This window comes from Carettochelys insculpta, chromosome 2 (genome assembly GCF_033958435.1).
Source record: "Carettochelys insculpta isolate YL-2023 chromosome 2, ASM3395843v1, whole genome shotgun sequence".
NCBI classification, from domain to species: Eukaryota; Metazoa; Chordata; order Testudines; family Carettochelyidae; genus Carettochelys; species Carettochelys insculpta.
The window spans coordinates 46,340,657-46,358,694 of record NC_134138.1 but is presented as its reverse complement, the minus strand read 5'-3'; the positions used below and the strand labels follow the sequence as shown (position 1 = coordinate 46,358,694).

Here is an 18,038-nt window from a genome sequence, read left to right as displayed (position 1 = left end):
TCTGGTCTGTTTGAAGATCTGGGTTGGTTTCAACTCATTCCTTAACTCTCTTTCACCCAGACATGGAGACCGGATGAACAGTTGGGCACACGCACATCTGTTTCTGCCCTGAGAGCAAAATCTCTGCCCCAAAAAACCAGGTCAGCAGGACCATACATGCTGTCCTCACCTGCAAGGATTGGCCCCCTCAGCTTCCATCAGCGGCAGTTCCCAGCCCGTGGGAGCTGGGGCAGTTCATGGAGACCTCCTGCTCTCTCCCCACCTATGGGCTGCAGGGATGGATCTACCATCCACTTCTCTGAGCAACGTGGGGCCCAGAGAGGTAGGGAGCTCCACTGTACCACTGGAATTTATCAGCCTGTCTCCTGGTTTGGCTTCAGGAGCCTCCAGGACCACAAGCTCAATTCCAGGAGATTCCTGGCGAAGGGAGCAGCAGTTTCCCCTGCAAGCTGTATGCTTGTGTGGCCTCTCAGGAGAGATTCCCATGCCACCTGGCTGGTTAGCGAAGCACTCGCAGATAGGATTCTGTTTCTTTTGGTGGTGCACATTCACTTACGCCTCAGTGGACATAAAAATTTATCCTGCGAATGGTTGGAAGAGATTAGCGGGAACAATGGCGAGCAGGTATTTTTCATCTATTAATTCAAACTATGCGTGTCAGCAGCTGTTGCCAGGGACAGAGGAAGTTATGCTGGCCAGAGGGTCAAGACTCTCTCCTCTCATCCAAAATAAGTTGCAGGCTCATTCATCATAGAATTTGAGGTCAACTAGATGGGACTCACTGAAACCTATAGCTCTTCAGATAGTGTGTAGTAGTAGTAGTAGTAGCAGTAGTATGGGAAACAGTTTTTTTCTTTGAGCTGGTCCAGGACCAGTACTTAAAGTTTACTCCTTATGAAGTGACTGATGCTCATCTACAAATACTTGAATATCAGGAGGGTCCTTAGTCAGTGAGGTGGTCCAGAGGTTCAGGTACTTAGTACTCTCTTCCTGGTGTGTTGGTCTTACTTCTGAATAGAGAACCAGGACTCCCTGATGAGGTGGACGGGTGGTTTGAGTCCCTCCTGTCATGGGGACAGTGGTTATGGAGCCCAGCCCTGCCTGTTTGGCTCCATGAAGATGCCCTCTGAGTTACATACCCCTGGGTCACTTCCTGTTGCTGCCTTCCTCTGCTTGCTTTCCATCCCAGGTAAGGAGAAGAAGAAAAAGGTAACCCAACTGTCAGCCCCAGCCATGCTCTGCAGATTGCTTTATCCTTCAGGGAGGCTTTCCCAGCAGGTGGCATCAGGTCCTGTCTGTCCTTTTCCCCAACCACTCCCCTTATGAGCTTGGCCACTCCTTCTGTAACACAGTTGGTGCACACTCTTCAGGGCTGAAGGGCTGGGGCTACCTGGGCCAGTACAGTCCTTTTGCATCTTCTAGCTTGGTGTGGGGTTTGCAAACCCCATCACAATGCTGAGTATTTATAAGGTGCTTAGGACTGACATTTCTAGTGCTAGCTTGCAGATGGTGTAAAGCTTTGGTTCCTAGCTATACTCGTTCTCAAAATATTGGCAGCCAAAATATCATTCCAGGAGGTGGGAAAAGCCATATGGTTATTTCCGGCTTCTAGTGAGGCTAGAAGCATGAGCAGAACAGCTTTTTGTTTTTTTGACTGAACTGAACTACTTTTGTTTCTGATTTCAGCCAGAACCAGGAAATGAAATGGGGAACAAAAATGGAAAAGTAGGTTACCTAAGTTTTCCCAATACTATGAACCTTCTCGGTGCAAGTTTGGATTTTTGCTTTTTTTATATACATACCAATTCCCATTCTTTCTGACATTGTATTTGTGTTTCTCTGCTGTTTGTTTTGAGAATAGACCAATTTCTTTGGCAACGTTTGCCATGCATTTAAGTTACAGGTAGATTTTTAAGTATTTTTGTTTGCTGTTGGACTTTTATCCTTTCTGATTTTTCTTATAATACTGTGTGTTTTCTGCAGCAGGATTAGTTGCTGCATAGTCCTAATCATAGAATCATAGAACACTAGGACCAGAAGGGGCTTTGAGAGGCCATTGAGTCCAGTCCCCTGCTCCGACGGCAGGACCGACCACTATCTACACCATCCCTGATGTAATCATTGGCATCACTCTTTCTTGAAATATGCTGCCACTTTTTTGTGAGATCAAAGAAGCCATCATGCATAAAAGACCATGCTTCCTGTGGACAGCTGGATTATCACTCAAGCTGTCTCTAGCAGGAGCCAGAACAGGCAGGAAGGACATGCTGACATTTTTTGAGTTGCTTTGGTGCTTGAATGAGCCGAGTCTTCCATTTATTGTGTCTCATTCTCTGTTCTGCTAGTCACACAATCATGTTGTCATTTGTTACATTGTGCTGGCTGGTGTTTATATTTCATACTATGGTATTTCAGAGAAATCAAAAAAAAAAGCATATGAAAGTGAATTTTTTCTTCTTTTGCAATCATGTCTATACAGGTTGAACATCTGTAGTCCGGCATCCTTGGGGCCTGAGCAGTGCCAAACCAGAGAATTTGGTGAACCACAGGAGGTCCTTATTGTCTAAAAGTATTATGAACACTTTCACTGCTTACGAGGCTCTTAGAAGGCATTCGGGGTAAATTAGAGGTAAAATAACAGCACAGAACACTGAGAGCCATGACCGGTGGCTGTAAACAAATTTTATGGGAATGTGGGAAGTTTGGCCACTTTTGTGATAAGTAAACATCTGGCTAATTAAAATCATGCTGGACCACCGATGTTGCCAGAGCAGTGTGCTGGACTAAAGAGGTTCAATCTGTAACAAGATGTTTGTCTTGTGACAAAGACTCATTTCTTCACATGAGATGGAGCCTTTACTGACTTTTACTCCCTGCATACCTTGTTATCTAGGATAACGTCAGTCTGGTGACTTTCCAAGAGATATGTTGCAGAAAAGGAGCTCTTGTGGTTGTAATATACTCTGGTTCCTCCAAATTACACATTTGGTTGGTGCTGCTTTAAGCAAATGCCATTTAATTGAAAGGGCTGCTGAAAAGGGGTCTTCTAGAAGCTATATTTAAGTGCAAATTAATTTGCAAATTCCACAAATAAAAGTTGGAATCCATGGTGCTTATTTGAGTCCAGTGCTATTCCTCTCCTCCTTTCTGGAAGAAAAGTAAGATAGTATGCTTCTAGCCTAGATCATCCAGAAGAAGTAACAGGTAAAGGTAGTGCTTCTGAACATTCACCGCAGGCAAAATTCACTGATGTAGACAGTTTACCTAAATAAGCCCAACTCTGTAAAAAGAATCATGAGAGAGGCTGGATTTGGTCATGCTTTCAAATCTTACGTGAACTTTCATCCAAAGAAGAGTCTGAGCAGAGGCCAAGGTTTTGGTTCTTCATTCTGTAAAACAATCCTTGTGCCAGGAGGCCTTTGCACTTTCCTTTAGGAAGTAGATTTTCCTATTTTAGCTCAAACTGAAGAACAACTTGTAACAAAGTTACAAACAAACCCTTGTGCTGAAAGGGTACTTGGTAGGTTGGAAGGAGAATCAGTTGCCAAAAGCCTCCTTTAAAAAAGAAAAGAGCCCAAATGTACCTTTCACAGTTTAATTTAAACAACATCAACAATAACCAAGCACCACCTCAGTTCTGGAAACATTTGTATGAGATTAAAAGATGTTAGCTTCCAACAGAAGAGAGAAGCAGGGCAGTGAGCTTGCTTTTTGCTGTCTGTCACCACCACTTTTGAATTAAAATGACTAGATTATTTTCTCTTAGCCTAAATTACACTCCAGAGGAAAACTGTAAGGCACAGACTGGAGCAACAGACTCTGGAATTAAACTACATGACTTAGGTTTGCATCATACCTTTTTGCAAAATTTCAGTTTGTAACTGGCAATTCATGTTTCACTTCTGTATTTTCTCACTGTGGCCTGTGATGTCTTCACAGCAGTGCTAGTAGGGGAAGCAAACTTTTCTGAATGTTCAAAAAAAAGCTCTTTTACTAGCTCAGGCAGCTGTGAACAAGGTGGTAGAAATATTTGATGATCTGGGGTTTACAGTCACCTAAAAAAGTTAATATTACTTTGTGTCATCATCAAATCCATTTTACCTTAAGATCTTCTGACTTATAAGGAAAGTCAAAGAGAACTGGGCTTATTTAGTCTGCAGAAGAAAAGAGTGATGAGGGGGAATTGGATAGTAGCCTTCAGCTACCTGGAGACGTGTTCAAAAGAGGTTGGAGCCAATCTGTTCTCACTGGTGACAGAGGAGAGAAGCAGCAGCAGTGGTCTCAAGCTTCAGTTGAGGAGGTGTAGGTTGGATATTAGGAAGATCTGTTTCACTGGGAGGGTGCTGGAGCACTGGAATGGGTTGGCTAGGGAGGTGGTGGAATCTTCATCCTTACAGGTTTTCAAGGTCAGGCTTGACAAAGCCCTGGTTGGAGTGATTTAGTTGGGGTTGGTCCTTCTTTGAGCAAGGGGCTGAACTAGATAACCTCTTGAGGTCTCTTCCAATCCTAGTATTTTATGATTCTGTGATTGATCAGTTTGGTGAGGAGACAATACTTCTAGGTTTGGAAAAGATAGAGGAAGTTGATAGAGGCCATCAAGAAAACTGAGTCAATGGGTATTCTGATGGAGCCAGAATTTAAGGAAGACATGGTACTTAAACAGTCAGAGTCTCTGACCTGAGCATATTTCTGTAGGCACAGTTCTTGTCTAACCACAAATATCATAATGCTCTGCAAGCAACATTATTACTCACTATTTTAGGTGCAATTTGTCCGGCTGATGTTAACCTGTCTTTCTAATTGGAATCCTTTCTAACCTGAGGAGGCTGTGGAATCTCTCTCATTGGAGGTTTTTAAGAACAGGTTAGACAGTCACATATGAAGGAAAGGTCTATCTATTACTTAGCCTTGCCTTGAGTACAGGAGACTGGTCTAAATGACCTACTGAGGTCCCTTCCAGTCTTACACTTCTACGATTCTCTGAATATATACAATTGGTGTATTAACATCAGCTGTGGAAATAAGAATAAGTGAGGCAAACATGACATTATATAAATAGCCCCCTTTTTAATGGCTTGTTCTTACCTATTTTCCAGAGAGCAGAGCTGACCTCTGATAAAGACCTGTATCTCGACAACAGCTCCGTTGAAGAAGCATCAGGTGTCTATCCAATTGATGATGATGATTATTCTTCTGGGTCAGGCTCAGGTAAGACATGTCTCTTTGTATTTTTTCATTCCATTGTAACATTTCATTTTTATTCAGAAAGTACAAGAATATCTGTCTAAACCTGACAGCTGTTGTTCACCTTGAAATAACTTGTGTGGGAGTCCAGGGCACTTTGCTGTATATGTGCATTGTTCTGAGCACCCCTCACTTCACGCTCTTACACTTTTACTACTTAATTTGTCCAGTAGGTATATCATTTTTCTGAATTTCTCAGTATCTTGTCTATGATACATTGAGCTTCCTGGAGTTTGGAGGTAGAGATTTGGGTAAGTGTTCTCTTCTCCCATAGTCAGATTTGACTCCTAAATCAGTACTCTAATTTTTTATATTAAATGTTTGTAGCAGAATACTAATTTACTTCTTGTCTTACACACACATATAGATAAGTAATGTTAATTTGTTTACTTTTAATAGAAGTCTAAAACAAATCTGATGGAATTGCATCAGTTAAGTGGATAGAAGAAATGCAACAAATACATTTACATTTGGATTTCAGTTAAGGTATTCCATATGGTGTCACTCACTTTCTTTAAAATTGATTAAATGTCAACTGTATAAGTTCCATCACATGAACTGAAGACTGGATGACCAGCCAGCAACAGAGTGGTTGTACAAGTGGGAAATACGTCAGGTGGAGATCGCTACTGGGGACTCGTGTCATTTGTAGTCTTCAGCATGGTAAAGTCTACAAATCCAACAGCTGGTCTTCAGCCTGTTGGCTATTTTAGGGTCATAACTCTTACTTGTCAAAAACTGTCCAAGATTTGTACCTCTCTTGCTGAAGAGCTTGCTAGTTTCTTTAGTTTCCAAAACTATGTACAGTAAACCCTTGAGATACATGCAATGGTTCTCTGCTCCCCACTGCTTTCAGGCCCTGGGAAACTGACTAGCACAAGCACCTTCTGGTTCCCTGCCACTCTGGGAGCTGGGAAACTGACCAACCCAAGAGGTCAGTTTCCTGGCTCCTGCAAGCCCAGGGAAGCCATGAACCAGGCATTTCCATCTCCCCTCAACTTGCACGAAAATGTGAGTTGTAGGGGGCGGTGTTTGCAGAAACGCAACGCCCACATAACTCTAGGGTTTACTGTACAGTTCAGATGCACTGCACATTTTAGGAAAGGAAGTATTGGATTCACACTAAAGCAAACCTAAAAGTTACACTTTACCTCTTATTGCCTACGTCTACACGTGCCCCAAACTTCGCGTGGCCATTTCGAAGTTTACTAATGAAGCGCTGAAATGCATATTCAGCGCTTCATTAGCATGCGGGCGGCCGCAGCGCTTCGAAATTGACGCGCCTCGCCGCCGCGTGTCTCGTCCAGACGGGGCTCCTTTTCGAAAGGACCCTGCCTACTTCGAAGTCCCCTTATTCCCATCAGCTGGGGGACTTTCGAAAAGGAGCCCCGTCTGGACGAGACGCGCGGCGGTGAGGCGCGTCAATTTCGAAGTGCCGCGGCCGCCCGCATGCTAATGAAGCGCTGAATATGCATTTCAGCGCTTCATTAGTAAACTTCGAAATGGCCATTTGCGTGGCCATTTCGAAGTTTGGGGCACGTGTAGACACGGCCATTTTGGTTAGCCCTGGACTGAACTTTTTTGTCTTACTTTTGGGGTTGAGCTTCTTAATGCCAGCTTTGCCTCTCTTTCTGAAGCACTGCGGTAGCATATGGTCATGCTTGATCATGGCTGGCAAGCAAAGTAATGAAAAACCTGTTCCTCTTGGACCCCTTCCAGATTGTGTGTTTGTATGGATAAGAGCTCTGCTGCTTACGTGGCAGGGGAGAAGCATCGCCAGACACAAACCTCAGCCCAGCCCATGAGTAAACCTGGTGGTGTGTGAGAGCAGCTTATTTTGCCATTTATGGTATAGAGAGGGAAGTACATAGTAAATCCATTGTTTTCATGTTAGGCAGTAAATTTCCCTGGAAAATATTGCTAATTCAAGATAAAAAATAATCAGGTTTCCTTATTAAAAAAAAAAAAGAAAAACAAAAACAAAAAAACCAAAACCACCTTCTTCCCCACTTTTCTTTTGTCTCTGTGAGTTTTGTTTTGAGCTGTCAATTTTAGTCAAATGCTTTCGTGCTTCTGGACAGCACTGTAGATGAACATAGATACAGAAAATGGATGTTTACCCTTTGTACCTGCTCCAGACTCAGCTAGGGTAAGAACTTTGCTTACTGCACACTTGCTACTGCAGCAGCCAGTTGAGCTTGAAATTTGTGCAGTTGTTTTCTTTGGCGTTCGTGCACACAAGTTGCTAGGACAGACAACTTTTCGAAAAAGAGTATTTAAGGAACCTGATCTTGTTCAGCGTTTGTTTCAACGTGTGCATATATTTTCATGACTGTATTAAAAACTGCATCTCCTTTCTTTCCCTATTTTGGCAAGTAGAAGTACTTAAGAGCTTAAATTAAATATAGATGTCAAAGTATTTGATTGCTCTTGCAGGTCATATCAGTAAACATCTAAAATCTAATAGTGGTATTTTTACTTGCACAGTTGCAGATACAGACTGAGAGGTTTGTTTGAGGCCTTTTGGACACTAATTAAATGTATGCAGGGAAATTGATATTGTATCAATTACGTTTGCAATGCAGAAAGACAGTGGCATGAAGAACTCTGTGTAAGCTGAAAGTTTGTCTCGTTCACCAACAGAAGCTGATCCAATAAAACATACTGTCTCACTCACCATGTCTTTGTAATATCCTGGGACCAACTTGGCTTCAATAATACTGCAGATAATTTGCATTATAAATATATTAATAAGTGCATGTGATTAAAAATAAGTAGTCCAAAATTAGAGAGATGGAACTATTAAATGTGAAAATGTGATCCAGGGAAAGCTGCCCTGTGCAGGTTCATTATATGGGAAAAGTTTATTACCGCCCACATTTTACTGAACTCCTCAGTAAATCAAAAACCCAGAGAGCTGTGCACCCACATTCCGTTATACCAGTAACGAATAACATATCATTTATATGTAATGTTTAAAAGATGTCCGTGAAGACTGGTCAGATGACTGCGTGCTTTGCCTGGTAGGTGTCTTGCTCTTTGATTCAGCAGAGACTAGTGCTTAGGAGGCTGCTGGTTCCTCTCTTCCATGTGTGACATGTGGGGATGCACAAGGGGCCACATTCCACCAGTGCCAGCACCACCCTCCCCGGCCCCACACTCACTGTGAGCACTGGTTGTGATAAGTGCAGGAGCAGTCCCACTCATCCCCCCACCGTGGTGCAGCCTAAAAGTGTGAGTCCTGGGCCACACCACTCCAGGAGAGGGAAGAACTGACTCCAAACCCACTTGGAATTGGTGTGGCGCTTCTGCAGGAAGAGGTGGGTGGGGGCAGAGCAGGGACCAAATTGTTTGGGGCACGGGCAGAGCACCGGCGGGGCAGGGATACTTGGCCATTGCCCCTTCTGCAATCCCTGCACTGGTCTCTTCTGCGCTCTTCACCCTCAGAGTACAGCAGGGCAAAACTTCACATGCTGAGCTTCACAGATTGCGGCATAGTAGACCAGTGTAGAAAGACCAGTGCATAGACATTCTGCTTCCTCCAGGCATACATATGCACCTCCCCTTCCCCCATCCTTCTTCCTTAGAGGAGGTAGGGTAATAGTTGAAATCAGCTAGATAATCCATTAGTGATATTTTTTTTGAAAAAAAAATAGCGGATAGAATCTCTCAGACTCAGGTCTACAGCTGTACTAGATGAGCTCTAACTGTACATCCCTCCTCTTGTACGCTGGGACAGTGTAATAGAGACTGCGGAAGGCCTTCCTGTCTCACGTGAAAGTCCTGGGCTGTACGTCCAAGCTGCCAGTGTGGGTCACCAGTGTTACCTCTAATTTTTAACATCCACGGGCAGAATAATTTTTGTCGTGTGCACAGAGGCACATGTGGATGTGCACCACCAGTAGAAACATATGCTGCTAGCTGTGGGCGCTCTGCTAATCAGCTGGGAAGCACCTGAATCTCTCCTGGGTGGCTGCCCAAGCACTCCGCTTGCAGGAAACCTTACCCTCCTGCCCAGATATGGAACAACAGGGGCCTCTCAACCCACCTTGCTTTCATTCTATCCTGGCCTCTGCTTTAAGACACGAGTTCCCTCTACGTTGCTCAGGTCGAAATGTAACGTGGCATCACAGAAAGATTAAATCTGGCTGTTTTCTGTTGTCAACAAAGATTCCAGCGTCCGTAAATGGGAGAGACTTTTAACTGAATGTCCTCTTTGCTGTACAGGTGTTTGACAGGTGACCAAGTCCAGGGAGGCATCATCTCATCCCCCTCCTTTGAGCATGGAAATTCTCAGGTGGCACCCAGCTAACAAACGTAAATAAATCAATATGATCAGTCTTCTGACACAAAGTGCCTCTTCAGGCTTTCACAAACAGCGCTAATGGGTGTGGATAGTGTTCTACGTATATGCCCCCCCCGGCCCCTCCCCCGCCCGCAGCCTAAAAATTCCACTGCCGGAGTGAGGGCGAGAAGGGATTTCTTTTTAGAAATTATCTATTTATATATCTTTTCCCACTCTTGGGGCTCATGCGCTCTATGTGATTCAGAGAGGACAATTTGGGCCAGCATTGTCTCTGAATGTCCTCATGTGCAGTACCAAGGACATAAAGGATGGAGCAGGCCTGGGCCTCCCCCAGTTCCTTTATACTGCGGACTGACCCTATGGATTGAACTGTCTGAGAATTAGAGTACTTAGCATAGGGATGTTTCTCCATTAGTCATTTTAGAATACTTCAATAGTTTTATTGTTTTGGGATTTTTCTGAAGGATTTTTTTTTCTGATACACGGAATAGATTATGATGGAGCCCAAATCTCCCACGTTTGAGTGTTGCCCGTCCTGTGAGGTGGCTGTGCTGCTTAACAGTGGTTACACAGGGTGCCTCTTTTGTCTAGGGGGGAGTTATGTGCTTGATAGATGTGCTAGCTGCAAGTCCTTGGAAAGGAGCCCAAAGTCAAGGGAAGCTTGCCTTATGGTCCTGCTAGACAGGTCTATGCAGTCCACATCAGTGCTGGATGGGAAGACCTTTCCCTGGACCAATGGAGCCCAAGTTCAGAAAATTAACTCCTGAATTGCTACTTCTAAACAACGCTCCTCTGAAAACTACAAGAACCAGTCTTCTCTAGGTGATTAATCCAAGACTTCAGGGTCTGAAATGGGTACCATTGGAGCTCTGAAGGAGCATAATACTGTACTTCCAATACTGTCTTGGGCACTGACTATAACTACCTAAGTTATCAAAATCTAATTTGTCACAATGGGCCATAGCACCACCACATTTGGTGTCGACTACTCCGCACCATTTGTTTCAACATACTGTCTCTGTGTTGAGATCATACACAATACCGGGGGATTTGCAGATTACAACAGAGATGGAGTGGCTGTTACTATCCGAGGTGCTGAAAACTTCTATGAGTAGTGGTCCTATGGCTATTTTTCTTCAGCTGCGCTTGCATACCTTGCACCTATAGTCAGAGATTTTCAGTGGTAATATCATGCCCTGGCATGCACTCTATGGATCATTGTGCATGACACCGAGGTTATGTAGATCTGCTTGGGTGAGTTGTCCTTTGCTCCTTTTCAGTCACTTTGGTCTGAGGTGGAGCATTCAGTGCAACCACGTCTGTTGGTTAAGCTTTCCTGGACTAGTTTGCTAGTATTGGAGTTTAGATGAAGTTTTAATGCTTTTATTGCTCGAGCTAGTATTTATAGAGCATTGTTTTGATTGTTTTTTTTTCCTTTTATTTCTCTGCCCCCACCGTCCTTCATGGGGAAGTATGCCACAATCCCCAGTATTCAAATGTTTCTTCCTCAGCTGAATATTCCCTTTGACCTTCTAAGGAAAGACTTTAGAGATCTTGGAAGTGGGTCTAAGAAGAGGAGCACTGAATCTTCTCATAAAGAACCCTCACCAAAAAGATTAAAGCCTCCTCGTAAGTTGACTATTTATAAGCCTTTGGGTTCTCAGCCCAGTACCATTGAGGCTCCAGGCTCCTGTGGGACAGATGGCACAGCCAAGTCTCTGGGATCCTCTAAAAGGCATGGCTCCAGCCACACTCCAGTAGCTAAAACATCTTTGGTACTGTCAGGCAGTGATCAAGGCACTAGGGAGAGAGTCTGCTCTCAGCAAACTGGTACTGATAGACATACTCCAACCTCCAGAATCAAATGTACTGAGACCTTGGTACCACGGAAGGCTAAGTGGCTGTCTCAGCCTGTTTCTGCCTCCAAACATACCATCCCTTTCCTCTTTTAGAGACCATCCTAAACAACTTCACCTTGATACCATTAATTCATCTGTACCACTGGAGTATACTGTTAAGGACCTATCTGTGTCAGAGGACCTGGAATTGATGGGTGCCAAAATCTGAGTGGTAACTAGAACTGTACCTTTCTTTGCTACTGCCTGGTTCACTGCCACTTTCTAGTGAACCTCCACCTGTGGATGACTATGACAACCTCTCTTCAGCCTCTCAAATGTCTGACCAGGATTTGCCTATTCATCTCTTTCAGACATCTTCAAAGAAAGAGATCATACTTGGGGGAGACAGCATGAAGGCCTTCCTCAGTGCTATGAGCAGTCAGGGATGCCACCCCTTTTGCCATGTGGTTCCCCTCAGTGTCTATGTTGGGAACCTTCTGTAGCCAGCTATCAAGAGTTCTGACTGACAGTCTCCTCAGTTACTCTGAACAGTTGGTGGAAATATCCAAAGAGTAGTAGGGTAGAGCAGACAAGATGGGGCTGCAGAATCATCTGCTCATCTTCCTCTGAAGGGGCCGTCATGCCTTTCTCACTCTTCCTGGCTAATGACTAAGTAGTTCAGGACTTTGTGAAACAGGTAGCAGATTCTTTACAGATACTCCTTGTAGAGATCAAGAAGTCACACCACCAATTGCTGACATTTTACAGGCAGCACTATCTGCTCAAGTTACCCAGCCCATTTACTGAGGCACAGTTAAATCCTGCTGGGACTATCTGGAAAATTTCAGCTACAGTAACACCCACTTGTCAGAGATCTGTTGCTAGATACTGTGTCCCCACCAAGGATTCTGAATTATTTTCCCCTCCTTCTCCTAATTTAGTGGCCATCAGAGATGTCAGTGAACATGGAAGGCAGCCTCACACTAAGTTAATGCTTTATGACAAAAACCAACAGTGCCTTGACCTTTTTGGACATACAAACTAATTCTTAGCAACCCTGCAGTTTAGGATTGATAATTACTAGGCTCTAATATAATCACACCAACTATTCTAAGTTTTGGTCATGCATTGAACATCTTCCAAAGGAGCATCAGGAGCAATTTCGGTCCATTAGAGTAGAGTGCCAGCTGCTCGCTAGACTGTCTTTACAGGCCTCCATGGATGCAGCTGAGAGTTCTCCTTCTTCCATCTCTAGGGAAGCTGTCATGCAGTGGGCATCTTGGGTCCAGCTTTCTGGGTTCCCCAGGGAGATAGAAAAATACAGTTTGAGAACCTTTCCTTTGATGGTTTGAAACTCTTTGTGGACAAGTCTCCATATACTTTGAAGGACCCCAGTGCCACCTTGCAACATCTTTGGATCTACATAGCTGTAAAACAGCTGATAGACAGTAGATCTCAAACAGCCCAGAAATCCCACCTTGTCCAGTTCTCCATGTTTCAAAGATTTACAGAATCCTCCCTCTCTCTGCACCCAGAAAAAATAGATTCCAGAGAGAGAATAAGCTCTATATCTGTCTTAACCACACAACCTTCATCATTGTCAAAATACCATTTTTGACAGGCCGCTCGAGAGTCTAACTTGTCTTTAGTTTTTGGGCTTCCAGGTGCAACTGTTCTCCACCTTACTTCCTTATTTCACACAGCTTCTTTTCCACTTTTGACAATCATGGGAGCAAATGGCTACTGACAGATGGGTCTTGGTTATAACATCAGGAGTATTTCATCTTTTTTACCTCCCTTTCTCCACCCCGTCCATTTCCTGGACCTTCTTGAGGGACCCATCTCATGATCACTTTGACATAGGAAATCAAATCCCTTCAGTGCACAGGTGCCTTAGAGCTAGTCCCTGCTCAGCACAGGGAAAGGGGTCTTACTCCAAGTACTTCCTGGTCCCAAAGACAAATGGAAGGCAGGGACCTGTTTTAGATCTGAGGCCCCTAAACCACTTTGTGAAAGTACAGAAGTTCAGGATGGTCACTCTTGCAGTTCTGGTCCCTTCATTTGACCTAGAGGCTAGGTTTTCAGCCCTTGGTTGCCAGGGTGTCACGATCCATTCTAGCACTGAGCTGGGCTTATCGTTGCTCTGAAAGTATTTGTGAGGTTTCTGGCTCTGATCTCTGCTAGAACCCTCCAAATCTGCAGATACCACTTCATGTCTGCCAGTGTCTTCATTGGTGGTGTGACAAAGTCCCGAGCAATTCCTCATGGTCCCGCGCTTTGGGGCGGTTAAGGTAATGCCTCAGGGGCTCTCTGTGCCCCTTTTTGCCCTGCCTCCAGGGCGAGGTACAGCCTACTGAGCCAGACTCGTCCTAGGAATGGTCGTAAGTGGGGGGAGTCCCCACATGGACGTCGAGCATTGAGGCTCTCCCTGCTCCTTCCAAGCTGTGCTGGAGAGTGTGGGGTGGTCTGGGGGGAACCCGGTTCCCTCCCACTCAATCCAGGATCCAGCCCAGGGACCTTGGGCAGCTGCTGCTGGAGGGGGCTGCCTCCCTCTGCCAAAAGGGCAACAGCTTCCTCCCTGGGCCACTTCCCCAGACTCTTTCACTGACACCTTTTTCCTGTAGCTCTAGCAAGTCTTCTGTCTTGCAGGGCTCTCCTTCGCAGACCCTTCCTCCTTCCTGGTTTGTCCCCTTTCCCCTTCCCCCTTCTTACCTGAGGGGAAGCCTTTTCAAGGGCCCCACAGGCCTGGATTGGCTGCAGGTGCGTAATTAGCCCCAGGTGTTGGTTTGACCACTGGTTTGCAGGCAGATCCTTGCTGGGCCTTAGTCCCTAGCGAACATAAAAGCACAGACCCAACTGCCCATGTAGGTGCCCTCCCCTAGGCTACTATACCCTGCTGTGGGCTGTCTCAGTGGATGCAGATGTGGATATCCACTGCTTATTTTTGTGGATGCGGATACAAAGTTTGTGTCTGCACAGGACTCTAGTCACCACCCTCTTCGTCAAGTGGCAATAATCTTTATATACCTTGACAATTGCCTGTTCAAGAACAGCATTTCGACAAGCTTCTTTTTGATATAGACAGTCAAGACACCCAGTTCTTCAGAGTAGGTCTCAAGTTCGATATTGAGAAGACTGTATTGAATCCTGTGCGGAGAATAGAATTCACAGAGGTATCCGTAAAGGCTATAACATCTAGGGACTACCTTCCCATGGACAGGTTCGTGACACTATCAGGTTCAGTCCTGAGGATTCAAATCAGCCCATGGACCTTTCTGAGAAATTGTGGACAAATTTGGGGATACCCGACAGCTTGCAGCTTCGTAACAAGCCATGAAAGGGTACGCCTTTGTTTCAATGCACAAGCAAGAACAGTCTATCTACTAAATAAACACATGTGGGACAGAGAGGTTTCAATCCCTTGTCATATGAAAGATTCCTTCAACTGGTGGAAGGATTTTTTCAACATCTGTACAGTCATCCCCTTTATTCAGCTACCTCCAGCCTTTACCATAATGGAGATATCTTCACTGAGCTGAGGATGCAGAGACACATACAGGGACTTTTACTGTTCAAAGCAGATGGCTTTTCTGCACCGCAGCCTTATGGTGTTGATGGCAGTCAAAAATTCCTTCATTTTCTTGCTTTAATCAAGGACAATGCTATGAAAAGTATGACAGATGAAACAGCTTGCATGTTTTACATAAATCGTGTTTCTCTTTGTGCTGAACCAGTAAAGCTCCATGGAACTGGTGAACAGTGAATCATATCCTTATTTTGGCAAGACATTACCCAAGCATTTAGAACATCAGTGCTGACTCTCTTAGCAGGTGATTATTCTAGGATTATGAAAGCACTCTCAACCGTATATTTGTGATTGGGGATTTTCCGGAGGAGGACCTCTTCACCTGCACCAACAACCAGAAGCTTGGTTTGGGAGTGAAAGGGCTTTCACAATTACACAAGATGCCTTCTTTTTACCTTGGATGAAAGGACGTTTGTATGCATTTCCTCACAGTGTTCCTGACATTAAAAGTTGTGTGCAAGATGAGAACAGGCAAACTTCAGGGTTTCTGCTCCTATCCAGCAGGTTGCAGGTTGCAGCTTGGGGTCCAGAGGGCGGGCAGGTTTCCTGCTGGACCTGCAGACCCTGAAATCCTGGCAGGTTTCCAGTGGATGTCCTGCTTGGCGTTTGTTTGTTTGTTTGTTTTTTGTTTTTTTGTTTTTTCCCCAGAACTTTCATTGAACCTGTAATGAGTTTGGCAACACATTTTACTATAACAAATCAGCACTTTCCAACCAGTTCTAAAGCCCAGCCTGTGCCAGGTTCCCTTAAAGTTGCCTAAGACGAAAACAAAGTTGACACCGAAAGATAAATCACTGAAAAGCCCTGCAGCAAGAGCTGTCCATCAGCTACTTTGAAATGAAGTATTGCTAGTTACCAAGGGCTTTTTGTGTATCAGTTGGCAGAAAATCCAAGTTTGCCACAGGCTGCCTCAAGAGCCTGGGGAGTTCAAGTCCCTGATTTGTGAAGTGCGATTGATAGCCACAGTGTCCCTGCAGGCCGCTTTACATGCACTGTGGTTCATGGCAAACTCCAATGTCCTGAGGAAAATGTCTTGGCATCAGGCATGTGATTGAAGACCTCCCCTGAGAGGGCTCTGAACTCTAACAGAAATGTAGATGGTTGTCATTCACTAAACGATTCGCAGGCTACTCTGCATTCACAGGGAGTATTTACAGAAGTTCCCAGAGAAAGCAGGGAAGACCCCAGTTATGTTCTAGGCACAGACCATTCCCCCAGTAATTTCTATGACCAGAGGTACACCAAAGAGTTGACTATGCTTTCAAAGGAGACCTCAGGCCTCTACATCAGTGATCTTTTGTACTGTGATTGCTTCCATGCACCCCTTTTGTCAGGCTTGTTGAGAATTGTGCTATTATCGGTCTAGAGAACCTTCACTCCTCTCCCTCCCCTCCTCCCCCTGTCATTTGAACATCACCTCTGTCTGTCAGGAAGAGCGGAACTGTGAAACATCAGACTGTTGTGTTCTAGAAAAAGTCTCGGTGTGAAAGTTTCACACCCTCTTCTCCTGTTTCCCTGTTTCTGTTCAGCTATAGCAATAGGTATCTCCCCAAAAGGAGGTGTTACAGTATGATAGTATTCAAGGGTTGCCCTCTCACAAGAGACTTTGCTTCAAAAGACAGAGTCCCTTCTCATTTTGAGGGCATAGAGTAAGTTCTAATATAGTATGGGGGTGTGATTCCCAGGCAATTTTTATTTCAGTTATTTCCTGATCCCACAGAAAAAGCATGATGGTGCCCTTTTCTAGACCTCTGGAGATCTGATGCCTTTTTTGTGGCTAGAGGTTCAAAATGGTAACAGCCTCTGTAATTTCATAGTTAATTCACAAGACTGGTTTGCAACTCTTGATCTGTAAAATACTTACTTCTTCTTCGAGTGGTCCCCGTGGGTGCTCCACAATAGGCGTTGGGCTTGCCCGGCACCGCAGATCGGAAATCTTCCAGCAGTTTCTCCTGGATCGCGCATGCGACGGCGCGTGCTGCTCCCCCACGTGCCCCCGGCCACGTGCGCAATCCGGTCCCCACCAGTTCCTTCTCAACCGCCATCGGCTGCAGACGGAATCCGCTCAGGCTAAGGCCAGAGTCAGATTAGATAGTTGTTTTCTACGTGTAATTTGTTGTTTTTGGTTACTAAAAAAAAAAAAAGAGAGAGAGAAAGCAAACAAAGAGAATATCAGCAAAAAAAAAAAAAAGAAAGAAAGAAAAAAAGAGAGGAGCGGAGAAGAGAAGAGCGAACGTGAAGGACATTTAGGCCGCCCGCTGCCCCGCAGGCTGGTGATCGCTATTTGGGGTGGAAAGGCACGGATTAAGTGCTAAGTACCCTATTAACAGTAAAGGACTCACCGCAATGGCCTCTTCAGGTTTTAAAAAGTGTGAGTCATGCCGCGAAGCTATGCCGGCCTCCGATGGGCATAGCGAATGCATCCACTGCCTGGGGGAATCACATGTTACCCAGAAGTGTTCTCACTGTGCTAAGCTCACAGCGAGGGCCAGGAAGGACAGAGAGATGAGGCTTAAAATGCTCTTGTTGATAAGGCTCTCCAGCCGGACTTGCCGGAGAAGCCTCACCCAGAAGGGCCCTCTGGGTTGCATAAGAGGAAGGCAGCTTCTCTGACCCCCTCGGTGCAGAAATGGAGGAAACTCTCCTCGGCTCGATCCTTGCCGGCGGGTTCAGCGAGCAGGACGAGTGGCGCACACAGCCCCCAGCCGCATACTCAGGCAAGCGGCAGCGCGGCAGCGCACGTGGCAGAGGCTGAGCCTCCGGTTACACAACAGCCGGCACGCGCGGCACCCAGAGCGTCAGTGAGGCAAGCGCCGGACCCAGCGGCACCACCGCAGGTGGCACCGGCCCCCACGGCACCAACGGTGCAGGGGCACCAGGCACGGAGCCTGCAGGCGCCGGAGGAAGCTACCCGTGCGGCACCGCAGCTGATTGTGCCGAGCGCGGCGCCAACAGCGGGGCCGAGATCCCCGGCATGGGAGGGGGCAGTGCCAGCCCCGCAGGGGAGGGGCAAGGCGAAATCAAAAACCCGGCACCGCAGCCCATCTCCAGACAGGGCTGCGCT

General features: G+C 45.6%; 1 protein-coding gene across 1 annotated transcript in view; it reads left to right on the top strand.

Annotated features, from left to right (window-relative positions):
• The window catches only part of SDC2 (syndecan 2), a 125,400-nt gene that overhangs the window by 85,315 nt on the left and 22,047 nt on the right, over positions 1-18,038 (top strand). The window contains exon 2 of the mRNA XM_074986904.1: positions 5,097-5,208. Within this exon, the coding sequence (XP_074843005.1) occupies positions 5,097-5,208 (112 nt within the window). The remainder of the gene's footprint in view (positions 1-5,096; positions 5,209-18,038) is intronic.